General features: G+C 31.3%; 2 protein-coding genes across 2 annotated transcripts; both read right to left on the reverse strand.

Annotated features, from left to right (window-relative positions):
* Nucleotides 1-2,844: 2,844 nt before the first annotated feature.
* Nucleotides 2,845-4,636, reverse strand: LOC100251824 (pentatricopeptide repeat-containing protein DOT4, chloroplastic). Its single transcript, XM_019226400.1, has 2 exons — nt 3,070-4,636; nt 2,845-2,924 (listed from the first exon to the last, which is right to left on the reverse strand). The coding sequence occupies exons 1-2, from the start codon at nt 4,634-4,636 to the stop codon at nt 2,845-2,847; spliced, it is 1,647 nt and encodes a 548-aa protein (XP_019081945.1).
* A 1,381-nt stretch (nt 4,637-6,017) lies between these two features.
* LOC100854697 (vacuolar protein sorting-associated protein 29) lies at nt 6,018-10,158 on the reverse strand. Its single transcript, XM_003634264.4, has 3 exons — nt 9,864-10,158; nt 7,677-7,814; nt 6,018-6,627 (listed from the first exon to the last, which is right to left on the reverse strand). The coding sequence occupies exons 1-3, from the start codon at nt 9,993-9,995 to the stop codon at nt 6,322-6,324; spliced, it is 576 nt and encodes a 191-aa protein (XP_003634312.1). The 5' UTR covers nt 9,996-10,158; the 3' UTR covers nt 6,018-6,321.
* Between the last annotated feature and the right edge of the window lie 3,859 nt (nt 10,159-14,017).

Below are 14,017 nucleotides of genomic sequence, written 5' to 3' on the forward strand. Positions count from 1 at the left end.
TTTAAAATTAAATAACAATTTTAAAAAACTGTTATAAAAAACTATTTTTTATAATTATTTTAAAAAGCAGTTAGTAGCTACACAACTTGTGTTGATTTTTCTTAGAAGTTGATGTTTGGTGAGATGTTCTGTCATGGGAAATGTCTTCAATCAGCAACCTATGTTATTTTCCAAAAGTGATATCAAAAGGATAGATGGGGAACAAAAAATCTTTTCTACTTCCCTTACATAATCGTATTCGAGTAGTGTTGGTTTTTAGAAATGGGAATAGGAATCACAAAATACTCTTATGAAAATCAAAATCCACTCTTTCTATGATTTTGATCTCTTTCTTCTACATAGGATTTTGATTCATCTTCATTTTTGCTCTAATTATATTCTATTTCTTTGTGAAAACAATAATTGTTTTGTTTATATCAAGAAAACGAGAAAATTATAGGTCTATTTAACAATTGTTTTTTGAAACAATTTTTTGTTTTCTAGAATAGAAAAACAAAAAAACATGTTAATAATAAATAAGTAAAAAAATTGTTTTTTATTTTTTTTATTTAAAATATGACATTTTCAGATTTTTCATTTGTTTTTTGAAGACTATTTTAAAAAATAATTTAGAATGATTAAAAATAAAGAAATACATATAAAAAAAATATTTTGAAAACATATTTAAAAATATATAAAAAAATAGGTTAAAAATGGCTCAGTTCCCAAACAGATTTTGTACAATTAAACATCAAATAGAACTGTTTTTAAAAATTATTTTTTAAAATTGGCTTTAAAGGCCATGTTTCTCCATAGAAGAGACAATTAAAAGTTTATTATTGTGCTAACATGCCATCAGAGTAGGCTTTTCATTCATGAACAAGATTGGTACCTATATTTTTCCATGGAAGAGACAATCAAAAGTTTCTTTAAAACTGTGCTCACATGCAATCCGAGTAAGCTTTCCGTTTGTGAATTTCAATTTTGTGCATAACATAATGATTTTTTTGTGAACGAGAAAGGTTAAAATGATTTTTTTTTTAAAGTAATTTTATATGTAAAATTTTATTTTTAATCATCCTTTATATTTGTATAATTATTTTTTAAAACATCCTAAAATATTTGAATAATCATTTTTAAAACAATCCAAATAATAATTGAACAATTAAAAACACCCTATTTTTAGAAAATAAATGAACACTTAAAAGAACTATGATATCTTACATCAAGTAGGAGAAAAAGTTTTTTATGCTATATAAGTATGAACTTATCTTAACCATATAGATGCGTTTTAAAGTCGTAAGGACCTCTTTAAATATAAAGTGAATAATATCTACACGACTAAGTATAAGTCGTTATAAATGATATCCAAGTGTAAGCCTAAGTTACCCTGTTTGAAAGATTCAGTGCCATGTTATGGACCATTCATCTTCACAATGTTTAAATGTTGGTGAACTTTGTAGTTGTTATATTGGTTTTTTGAAGTTTGCTCCTGCCTATAGTTTGAAGTGTACCCACCTTCGACTAGGGATGGCAGTGATAATGGGTTGATTTTTTTTTTTTCCAAATGTCCAGCCTAAAATAAATTAGAAGTAAATAAAAATAATTTATTAATTTTAATTTTTTTTCTTTTTTTAATTGTTTCTTGTTATATATATATATATATATATATATATTTTAAAAATATAAGATAAAAAAATGATTTTCTAATATTTGATTTCTTATAAAATAATTTAATAATATTAAATCTATAATTGACTCGGTCAGAGGTATTTGTCTATTTGACCCTTTAATTTCATGGGATATAACGATAACGAGAACGTTATGTCTATATGAAAAGGTATTTGTGACATCTCACATCAGATAAGAGGGAAAGTTCTTAGCATGATAAGTATGAACTTCTTTTAACCATGTAGACGCATTTTAAAACCGTGAGAACTCCTTTAGATCTAGACTAGATAATATATATATATGATTAGATGCAAGTCGTTATAAGAATACCATATTTTCATAAATTGCTTTCAGCTATAAAATAAAATATAAAAAAATTACAAAATGTGTTTTTGGGTCTTCTCTATTTTTAAGTCCAAAAAACTGTTTAATTTTCGTCCCAGAGAGACTTATGGCTTCTCATTTCTTTGTCTTCTAGTTGAGAGTAGTTTTACCTTGCCATGGAGTGTATGGAAAACGGCAAAACTAAGTTCTGCCGTATAGAAGTCTTGGCTTTGATGCGTGAGAATGAAGGGAAAAACTCTAATTTGAAATGCCTTGTTATACAGCACTGAGGATGGTGAAACCGTTCCTTCATTTCGTGACCAATTTGAGGCTGCAGAGATGAAAAAGGGACGAGCATAATGTGGTTTTAGCTTTCATTTCTTTGACATGAAGTCTCCAATTCAGAAAATCCCCGCACTCACCCACCATCTAAACTACAGAAAGAGTCTTCAAAATGTATAAAGATAAATGATTATCATCACTTTTTAAGTTGTCTGTTGTATCAATTGTGAGCAGGTATTTTGTTTAAGAGCTCATAGAACTGATCTTTGCTGTATATGTTTTCTTTACAGAATCCCTTGGCATACAAAAATGAAAAAGTGTTCGATGTTTTGTTTCTCCACACAGTATTGAATCCCTCCCACATTCATTCTATTTCCCTGCAACCTGCTTTCTGCATAAACACCCCCATAAATGCTTCTTCATCAAAAACCCTCTCCAATATATAACACAACGTATTCCTCCAACCACCAGGTTCTTCTCCAAACCACAACAGGGGCCCAGCCGATTAAGAGCCACCACACTGCCTGCTCCTACGCACAATGTTTGTTTTCAGAGGCCTCACCACCTGGTTCTCCAATTTAATGTGCTTCATACTTTTTGGGCCTTCTTCCTGCAGAAGGGGTTGTCATCTTCAATCTCTGGGAGGGAAAGGGCGATAGCAGTAATCCCTGATGACAAATCCAATTTGTGTTTGCATGGAATCCTCAGAATTACTTCAGACTTGAAAGAATTCATGGAAAACCTAAGGCTTAAAAGAACCATCATACTCCTTAACTCAGCCATATACATTCTAATCTGCCTCTATAAAACTACAGCCAGGATCTTGCTTAGTCACTCCTCTATCCCCCATTTCCTTCCTTACTTCTCCAACGTTATCCCATTCTGCATTTGAAGCAAACAAATTTGATAACAGAACATAGTCTTCACTCTTCTTAGGCCCCAATTCACATAAATAGTTCATCACTTGATTTGCAAGACTGATATTTCCTTGGGTGTGACATGCTCCAAGCAATGTACGCCACACAATCATGTCTGGTTTAATTGGCATATTCTGAACAAACTTAAAAGCTTCATCAACTAGGCCGGCTCTACAAAGGATATCCACCATGCATCCGTAGTGCTCCATCCAGGGTGAAATGTGATAATCGGCTTCCATAGAACTAAAACATCTCCATCCTTCATCTACCAAACCAGCATGGCTGCATGCAGATAATAGGCTGAGAAAGACAAGACTATCCGGTTTAAACCCCTCTCTTTGCATTTGACAGAACCGAACCAGAGCTGAAAGCCCATGCCCATGCATTGCTAGCCCTTGTATCATAATAGTCCAGGAGACAATTGTTTTCTCCTCCATTCCATCAAAAATTTGACACGCTCTATTGATGTTACCACATTTAGCATGCATATCCATTAAAGCATTGGCTATAGCAGGACTCTCTTTTAAGAGCCCTATCTTCACAACATATTGACTTATCCACTCTCCAAGCTCAAAACTTCTCAACTTACTGCACATACAAACAACACCCAGCACGGTAATTTCATCCGGCCTTATGTTTTCAGCCTCCATTTGTTTGAAGAAACCTAAGGCCTCATTTGGACAATTGTTATCACTATAACCATTGATCAAAGAAGTCCAGGAAACCACATTTCTCATTGGCATCAGTTGAAAAACCTGGACAGCATCCCGGATAGAACCACATTTTGAGTAGACAACAATCAAAGCATTATGAACAAAAACATCAAATTCGATAAGGTTTTTAGTCACATAACCATGAACTGCTTTCCCCTCTCTTAAGGCCCTCAAAGAAGAGCAAACTGAAAGAATGCTGACTGCAGTCACACCATTGGGTTTCACATTGCTTCTAACCATATCATATGAAACTTCCCTCACCTTGTAAGGGCAGTTTCCATGAGCATATGCAGCAATAAGGGCATTCCACATAACTAAGTCTCTCTGAGGCATTTCGTCGAATATTTGTTGCAAACCACAATCTTCATCAAACAAACCATACAGATTAAGGAGGGCAGTCTGAATTATTACCTCAAATTCAAAACCCAGTTTGAAAATCTGCCCATGTATCTGTTCCCCTTCAAGAATCACAGGCCTGAGCCCACATGCCTTGATCACAAACACAAGGGTATATGTGTCCACTTTCAGGCCTTTCTTCCTTACATGGTTATAAACCAAAATAGCTTCTTCAGGGTCATTTCCCTCCAAATAACCTCTGATGATAGTGTTCCACGTGTAAGTATCTAGGCCGTCAATTTGGTCGGCGATCCTCCGGGCAACGGAAGTAGTACCAGGGAGGGTTATTGAGGCAAAAGATACAACAAGCTTGCTTGCTAAAGTGGGGTTGTGAAGGTGGCCATTGGTGATCATGTGTGCATGGATTTGATTGAGTTGGCCTTTGTTTCTGCATGTAGAATGGGTGAAGATATTTGGAAGTGGGTATTGGTAGATTGGGACCGATGGTGGCTGGGATTGGAAAATCTTTGGTCTGATTTGATTGTGGAACGTTTCGATGATACGAGAGTTTGAAAATCTAAGAAATGGAGGGTATTGAGGCATTAGGTAAGAATATGTTGCATTCTTAGACTATGGAGTGTGTAGTATACTAGTATCAGAACTGGGGAAGATAAATTAAATTACCATTCCCCTACCTTCTCATGTACTAAATGCAGTGTTAAAATTGAACATTCAAGAAAGGGTTTCAATAAACAGAAGAGGAGGAAAAAAACTAATGCCTGTTTGGTAACAGTTTTCATACTTACATAGTGATTTTTTTTTTTTTTGACAGAAAATAGTTTTCTAAAAACTAATTTTGAAAATAAAATATGTTTTAAATTTATATTTTAATTGTTTTAAGTTATTTTCACTTATTTTTAAAAAGTTATTTTCAAAAAATAATTATACAAATGATTAACAAATAAAAGATTACAAGTAAGAATTATTTTTAAAAATATTTGAAAATACAAAAAGCAGATCCACAACATCCCAAGTTTCCACATATACTTCTGTTTTTGAAAATATCATAGATCTATGTTTTGAAAATAATTCTCAAAAACTGTTTTTGAAAACATTTCCTAATAAGTCCTAAAGGTTTGTTTTTTAAGGCTTTTGAAATTAGGTTTCAAAAAATTAATTGTGAAGAACATATTTTAATTAGTTTTTAAAATATGAAAAACAGCTTTCTCAATTGTTCTCCATAAAACTACTATGTAAATTATGTATAAGATTTGTTTTAAAAAACAACCTACTTTCAGATTAAATTTTTATAAAAAAATAAAAACTGTTTTTTTTTTTTTTTCACCATACATGTTCTCTTGAGTTAGAAAATTAAAGCCTATTTAGAACATTTAAAAATAAATAAATTTCTGCTCTAAAAAAACAGAAAATGTTTGGGATGCTAACACTGGACATGAAAAACCACTAACCATCGATAAGTAAACAAATATGGAGTGGACTAGATATTCAAACCATATTTAGTTCTCAAAAGGTACTAAGAAAAGCATAAAAATGTTAACGAGAAAAATGCGAAAAAAAATATCAAATATGATATATAATTAAAATTATTAAAAAAAATAATATATTTTAAAATTATTTAATCGAGAAAAGTTAATAAAAATAATTTATTTATTTAAAAAAAAAAATATTCCAATAACCAAACATAGCCTAAAAGTTCTCTCCTTTGGTTTCATAGCCTCCCTGCATAGGGTTTATGGCTGCACATAGAAAATGAATGGAGTTCCTGAGAGAAGAATTTTTCAATTTTCAAGAGTATTGAATCTCTATATCAAGTCTGAACACTATGTTCCAGTTCAGTTATATCCAAACAGTTTGGGTATTGCAGCTTGAAAAAGAACCATCAAATTATCAGCTTTAACTATGAAACTAGAAAAGGACACTAAAGATTGGCCTTTAGAAATCATTCCTGGGCCAATCTCTATGAAAACAAAAGCTTCCACCACTCCAACAGGAAAAACAATGAGATCACATATACCGGACTAGTCAGATTCTGAAAAAACCCAAGGGTAGTCCATAACACCCAAAAGAAAGATTTGTTGTCATTGAGTAGAGCGAGTTGTGGCTGCTGTTTTCTTAAAATCAATCTTGTCAACCTTAACCTCCCCATCTATGAGTTCATAGACGTAGACGACAACACGCAGACCATCGATGTCCATGAGAACGAAACTAGGATTAACATCATAGGTGATGCTGCTGAAGGCACCAGTGGCAGAACCCGGGTTAATAACAACGCCACCCTCATGTTTGTAAGCTGTGAATCGATGGGTATGACCTGTCACAAGGATGTCTACATCCAACTGCCTCTGGAGCATGGCTAGTGAGTCTAAGTCCCCCCATGGAATAACCTTCAGAACAATAAGCCACGCAGAACTTAATTGTGATTTGAATCAAATATGAGAAATTCAGAAGAGAACACCTGATCACTTATGAGAACAAGACTGGCTGCAAGTGGACAGTTATAAGGCAGTGAACATGCTTCTCCTCTTTCCAGAATTTTTCACAAAACAGGGAAAACCATCAGAGTGATGGAAAAGTAGTAAATATTCTGAAAAGGGCATGCTGATGAAAATTTTGCTTTGGTGCTGTATCAGCAGAAAGTGAATTTTCTGCAACAAACAAGGGTGATAAAATTCTCTAAACACTTTGTAGGCTCTAAATACAGACTCTTCCTGACCTTTCTCTATATGCATAAATTTTTGGCCCATACTTTTTTTTCCCTTCCATTATTTACAAGTGTTTCAAGAGCTTGAACAAGGAAAGGTGGAATGAACAGATGAATAGCAAAATGACTCAGTTGAAAAGACAAGTTTTCCAGGATCAGCATAAAACTGTAAATGTTTTACAGTATGGAATATCCGCAATCAAAAAACACATTTTTAAAGGCAGATATGAGGATCTTGAGCCAAATAAACGGCACCCAAAAGATAATACATGACATAATGCATTTGTTAGAAAGTAAAGGGAGCACCTATTAGGGACAAGCTGAACAAAGTTGAGATGGCTTGGCCATCTGCATCAAATGAAGACCAATGAATCAATGATGGCACACTAAAATAAGTGATATGGTTTAGATTGAAGGTGCTGCAAAGAGAAGGGGAAGACCAACAAGAAAATGGGTTCAAGTAGTGAGTACAGACATGTATATTACATTGAAAAGAGAATATGGCCATATATAAGAAGTGTGAAAAAAGATTCATGAACTTGATAACAAATACTTTAGATCAGGCAGCCAGGGCAAGTTGAGTTGTGCATGAGGCCAAATTTCAATCAGAAGAGTAAAATCTTAGTCTAACTTCCATCTATATCCTGTAGAATCTCGATGTTTTACTTGTAAGAAACATGCACGGATTTGTAATCATCAAGAAAAGATGCCAATAGGGAATGAAAATTGAACCTGATGACCATGGCATAGTCCAAGCTTGAATTGACCAATGGTAAGTGTTTTGGTCTCTGGGTAACGTGTCTCCTCATCATATTCACCTCGGGTAATATGCATGTCAGGACAAAGGGTTTTCAAGTAATCATGAACCTCCTGCAAACCATCATTAGAATGTAATGAAGTCACTTTTTCTACATCAAGTAAACTACAACAAAACATGGATAGAGCAATCCCAAAACCAATTTACATACACCTAAACCCAAAGTTGAATGTTATATATGGCAAAGAAAGTAAGAACTTAGACAATGCAATAAATATTTGAGTGAGTATATATATGAGAAAGATGTCAGGTCTAGGCATAAAAAGTTGCAACATCTACATGCGGAGGAAAAATAAAGCAGGTAGAAACCAACAAGCTTCAAACTGCAGGAAAGGGCCCCCTTACCTCACATCTGCATTGACGGGAAGGCTGGATAATAGGACCTAAGGCAAATGAATACAGTAATAGTTCTTAATGAAAATTCAGATGAAGCTAGAAGAAAGACGGCTGTTTACCATAACCATTTGGAGAAAAATTAAGGGGTCCATGCAAAGAAATCACTTTTACTTAACCCTAACTCTAACCCTAAAGTCCCCTTCGTTATTTATTAGAATTCAGTTTCCAAACAAAATTTTGTTTATGAAACCAATAGAGAACTGTTTTTAAGAATTGCTCTCAAAAACTGAATTTTAAGGATTATTTTCAAAACCGTTACCAAACCAAACAGGCCATAACATTCTATTTCCTTTCCTATTTCATCATAAGACAAAAGAGAGATGTGTATTAAGAAGGATATCATAGATGCCCAAAAGAAAAGGCCATTAAGAAGATTCAAACCATTAACATGTGATCGTCTGGATTGCATCAAGGAACAGAGTTAATAAATCAGATGCTCACAGTCATCCAACACACACATTTCATGTCTGAGTAAAAACCTAGTTACATCAAACTGTTATTAGGAAGTCTTTTCAATACGTGCAGCATACACAACAAGGAGTCCTTAAAATAAATAAATAAATAAATAAATAAGATAGAGAAAAGAAAAAAGGGTAGTCTGAAAAGAGTTTAACAATACAGTTTTATTTTTTATGTTTATTATTTTTTTCCTTAATCAACTTGAACTGTACATCCAACAATACTGATGTTCAGAGTCTTCCACTAGGATAACAAGAAAAGTGTTCCCAACAATTGGGCATTAATGGAACTCGTTCCAAGGATGGCTTTAAGTAACCAAATTACAACAAGATTATATATGAATGCAGTGTAAACCAGGAAATTTAAATTTATCACAACTCCATTCATCTATCCCAGAAATCAACATTTAAAAATTTCTGATATTCTGGGTGCATAGAAGAAGATCAACTTAAAAGCTTGCAAGAAAGGCCCTGTGTCTGTTATGTGCATGTGGTATGGTGAGGTAGGGGGTGAGAGGACATCAGTTGCTAGCATCAAATCTCCCAAAGAGGGAGACAGCAAGAGACCCAAATATACCTTCACATGGAACAAAAGAACATACAACCACCAGACTACTCATATACACCATCTCATGATTTTCATTTTAAATTCTTAACAACAAAAAACAACTTAAGAGCAGTTGCCACAACAAATAAGGCACTCGAAAGGTAAATTCAACAAAGAGTACTTGGGTGATCCTCATAGAATATCATCCCTGTATTGTAATCCTGAACATCAATTCTTTTTCTTTAAAAGACTTGTCAAGAAATATGATCAGATTCATCATATCAAATTCTATATAAAAGTCAATGGGGTAACTCGATTTCAAAAAGACACCCAAACTCCGCCATCCCTTCACTGATTCCCGAATCCCTTGACGGATTTACAAAATGAAATGACTAAAAATTTCAGATCCCATGTTATCAATTGTATCAGTTTCTTGAGAAATAAATGAAAACAAAAAACAAAAAACAAAAAACAAAAAGAAAATTAAATAAAATCAGACCCAATAGTTATATTACAAGGCTTGGCCAGGTGGAGGTTAATTTTCTCAGCTCTCAAACACTGAAAAAACCTAAGACCCATAAATCTTGATTTCCTTTCTCTTCCTACATTTGCTCATAAACCCAAGTCCAGAAATAGTATTTAAATAACTGGCATAGCAACAGAAGAATGAAAGAAGAAAAGAAAGAAGAAAAAGCACTGACTTTGATACACAAATTCCCAGTGCAAATGATGTGTTGGATCTTGCCAGGAACAAGCATGGATTTGAACTTTGGCGGCAAATCAGGAGCCCTATCAGGGATATGAAGATCCCCTAAGGCCAACACCAGCACCATTCTTCTCTGCTTCTCTCAGGAGTCAGGGACACCTCAATGCCCAAAGTTCAAACTTACCCATCAAACGCCCAGAACTCAATTAATTTATATCACATTTTTTTTGCAAAGATGTTTAACAGAAGGTCCATGGCATAAATGATTGATTAGCATCATTGGATTAAACTGATTTTTAATCCAACTTTTTTTAAAGCCCTTAAAAATCTACATTACCTACTCCCATGTAGGTTTATTTATTTATTTAAATTCCTTCTTCTTTTTTTCTTTCAATTTTATTAAAAAAATATATAATTTTAAATTTCTAGTTCCAATAATTTTACCATAAATGATAAATTCCCATTAAACTTAAAAAAAAAAAGACAAAAACTAATTCAAATGATATGATTCTTTAATATGATATTAGTTAAACTATGAGGGTGTTTAGTAAATCAATTTAATGATTTAATATGATTTAATAATTTAATTTAAATTATTAAGTGGATCATTAAGTGGATTAATCATGTTGATAAATAATTTAGAGGATGTTTGGTAAATCAATTTAATGATTTTATATAATTTAATAAATTATTTTAAGTTATTAAGTAGATTAAGTATATTTGATAGAATAATTTAAATTTATTTTAAACTTTAAGTATCAAATCAAAATAGTTAATTTATTCTTAATTTCAAATTCTATTTATGTCATTTACGTAGACTAATGAGAGTATATTTTCAAATTATAATTCTATATTCATAATTCATTTTTTATAATAAATATTTTATGGTTATCTTGCGTATCTACAATTGTTTAAATATAGATGTTTTATAAATAAATTTATTACTTAAAATTAATGAAAATAAATTTGAATTAAAATCGATCAGGATAAATATTTGTTAAAATTAATGATTTAAAATAAATTTTAAATTCATTTTACCAAATAATTTCAATGTTTAAAGACAAAAATAAATAATAAGTTGTAAGCTAACAACTTAAAAATAATTTAACTTAAAGTCAATTTAAATTGTTAAGTAATAAGGATCAAGTTTTACGAAATACCCTTTCATATTATAAGTTATTTTTAAATTGAAAGCATTAAGTCAAAATAATTAATTTATTTTTAATTTCAAATCTGTTTTGCCTCATTTGTCATAAAAATAAGAGTGTTTGAAAATTATGATTCCATATCCATGATCCATTTTTCAAAATAAATATTTTATAGTTATCTTATGCACCTTCACTACTTTAAATATGAATGTTTTATAAATAAATTTATTACTTAAAATTAATAAAAATAAATATGAGTTAAAATCAATAATGATAAATATTAATTAAAATTAAAGAAGATAAATATATTTATTTCATAATTTAGAATAAATTTTAAGTTGATTTTATGGAATAACTTCAATACTTAAAATAAAAATAAATAATAAATTTTAAGTCAATAATTTGATAATAATTTAACTTAAATCAACTTAAATTATTAAATAATTAAATAATTAATTTTAAATTTTAGAAAAGATTCTCTATGTCTCATGGTTGTATTTGATACCTTGATTTAACAATTAAATATAAATAAAAATGATAAATAATCTTAATATGATTATTTTATCCATTTGAATTACCTATAATTTACACAATAACAGTTTTAATTAAATTAATTATTTTAATACATGAGATAGTAAAGTGAGTAATAAAAAATATGAGTTATTCAATTGCAGATACAAGAGAGTTTTTACTTTTTATTCTATGTAAGTAGAGGTGTGAAGTTGAGAACAAGCCCCACCAGAAGGTTTTTAAATCCATTTTAATAAGCCTAATTTCATGGAGTTTTATGTCATCCCATTTAGTGGTGCTGATCGAAAAATTTGCCCCTTCAAATTTGGATCCCATTCCTACATTTGCTTTCATCTTTGACTCATTTCTTTCTAATAAGAAGATTTGGATCCTTGTCTTCTTTTTTTTTTTTACATAAAAAGGAATTTAATATGTGAAAAGCTATATTTATTTATTTTGAATGAAAATTATCATATATTGAACAATCAATTTTCCTAAAAACTTGATCTCCCTCATATGTTATCTTATTCCTATGGGCACTAGAGTAGTAGGCTAATCGGATAGTACAACTCAAATGAACCATTCAAACAATATAGCACCCAACCAATGTAGATTACTCCAAGCAACATCTACTCGGATAGCTAGATGTCATAAATGGATTAGTTATGCATTTTCCGTAAGATAGTTATGTTACACATCATGATTGAACGTTATACATTAAAACCTTAATTAAGGGCAACGAAAAAGGCAAGAACGGTGTTACAAGTCATCTTCTTCAAAAGCCACTAGACAACTAGAAGAAAATATATGCAATCTAACTTTTATAAAAACTCTGTCAAAAATTCTCTTCAAGCTAACTTAGTCACCAAAAGTAGCAATATAACACCCAACCAATGTAGATCACTCCAAGCAACATTTGCTTGGATAACTAGATGTCATAAATGGATCAATTATGCATTTTCCGCAAGATAGTTATGTTACACATCATGATTGAACATTATACATTAAAACCTTAATTAAGGGCAATGAAAAAGGCAAAAATGGTGATACAAGTCATCTTCTTCAAAAGCCACTAGACAACTAGAAGAAAATATATGCAATCTAACTTCTATAGAAACTTTGTCAAAAATTCTCTTCAAGCTAACTTAGTCACCGAAAGCACAAAGATTCGGATATACCTTTTAACAAATCCACCTAGTGCAAGTGTGAGGAAAACTATACAAAGGGAGCGTTGTTGACCACATTCGAACAATTCCCATATGTGAAGTGAGAGAGACCACATGTGGAGAGAGAGAGAGGTAAACAAATGTAAATAGTCATTTTTTTTACTTTACAAACATGTAAATTATCAATCTCACGTCAAACCAAATTCTAATAGTGTATTAAACTATTAATTTTCTTAAAATATATAGAATTTAAATTCGATATGCATACAATGTTCTTAACACAAAAAAATTAAACTACATAATCCTTAATTATACATAAACTACCCTTTTAATATTATTCATAAATTACATATATGTCCAACACACTGCAACAAACTTAGATGTTATAACATCAAGCATTGAGAATTTTTCAAGAAAGTAATGATAGTCACCTAGAAAGAGACAAATTAACTCACAATCTGTGCTGCATATGCAATATCAAACCATTTATCTGTGAGGTAGAAGCTTCCAACAATAGTATGATTTAAAGTCAGATTAAGAAACACCATTGGATGGAGTATATCAACTGGTTCAATGTCAGTAATGATAGCTCTTTGACGTACGCTGACAACATGTTTGGATATTATCAAAAATGATGTGGTGAAGAGACAGCCGCAATGCCAAAAATATATGTATATGTTAAAGTATTTCACTTCAAATTGTCTACGCAACTCATTTGAAAGACCATTACCAATCAAAATATGCATATAATCATGTATACTTTGAAAGCCAAGAAATCTAATCACAGTGGAGAAGTGATCAAACTAAGCACGAAAAGCTTGTTTGGATTTATATAAGAGTTATTTGATTAAAATGACGAAATAATATTTGAATTGTAAAAGTAATCACTTTCACATTAAAATTTAAAAATATAAAAAATGGGTTACTTTTCAAATTGAAATATGTACTATATCTAATTATTTTATTATTTTTAATCAAATAATTCTTTATTTTTGGGTCTATATAAATCATCCTTATTATGAGGAACATCTCATAATAAATATCATATTCTTTTGTTACCCTATGATATCCCAAAATATAATTTTAAAACTTCTTTGAAACCTTACCTTTAGCTTAGCTCAGATTAGAAAATCTCTTCAAGTCTTGGATGAGGTGTGACAATTTCTCCAAAGCAATTTTAAGGAATTGCCTATTATGAAATTAGGAAAAATTCCTTGACAAACAACAGCAATCTGTCTCCATATATACTTTATTTTCCATGGGATGAAGGAATAACTGAAGCAACTTGCATTTTCACTTTCTTGGACTGGTGGGTAATTTCTGGA

This window comes from Vitis vinifera, chromosome 17 (genome assembly GCF_030704535.1).
Source record: "Vitis vinifera cultivar Pinot Noir 40024 chromosome 17, ASM3070453v1".
Classification (NCBI taxonomy): Eukaryota; Viridiplantae; Streptophyta; class Magnoliopsida; order Vitales; family Vitaceae; genus Vitis; species Vitis vinifera.

Coding starts and splice junctions, on each gene's coding strand:
- LOC100251824 (XM_019226400.1), bottom strand. CDS start 4,636: ATGATCACCAATGGCCACCTTCACAACCCCACTTTAGCAAGCAAGCTT. Junction 2,925..3,069: donor GACTAAGCAAGATCCTGGCT/GTAGTTTTATAG, acceptor ATTTGTCATCAG/GGATTACTGCTATCGCCCTT.
- LOC100854697 (XM_003634264.4), bottom strand. CDS start 9,995: ATGGTGCTGGTGTTGGCCTTAGGGGATCTTCATATCCCTGATAGGGCT. Junction 7,815..9,863: donor CTGGGAATTTGTGTATCAAA/GTCAGTGCTTTT, acceptor GATGGTTTGCAG/GAGGTTCATGATTACTTGAA. Junction 6,628..7,676: donor GACTATGCCATGGTCATCAG/GTTCAATTTTCA, acceptor ATTGTTCTGAAG/GTTATTCCATGGGGGGACTT.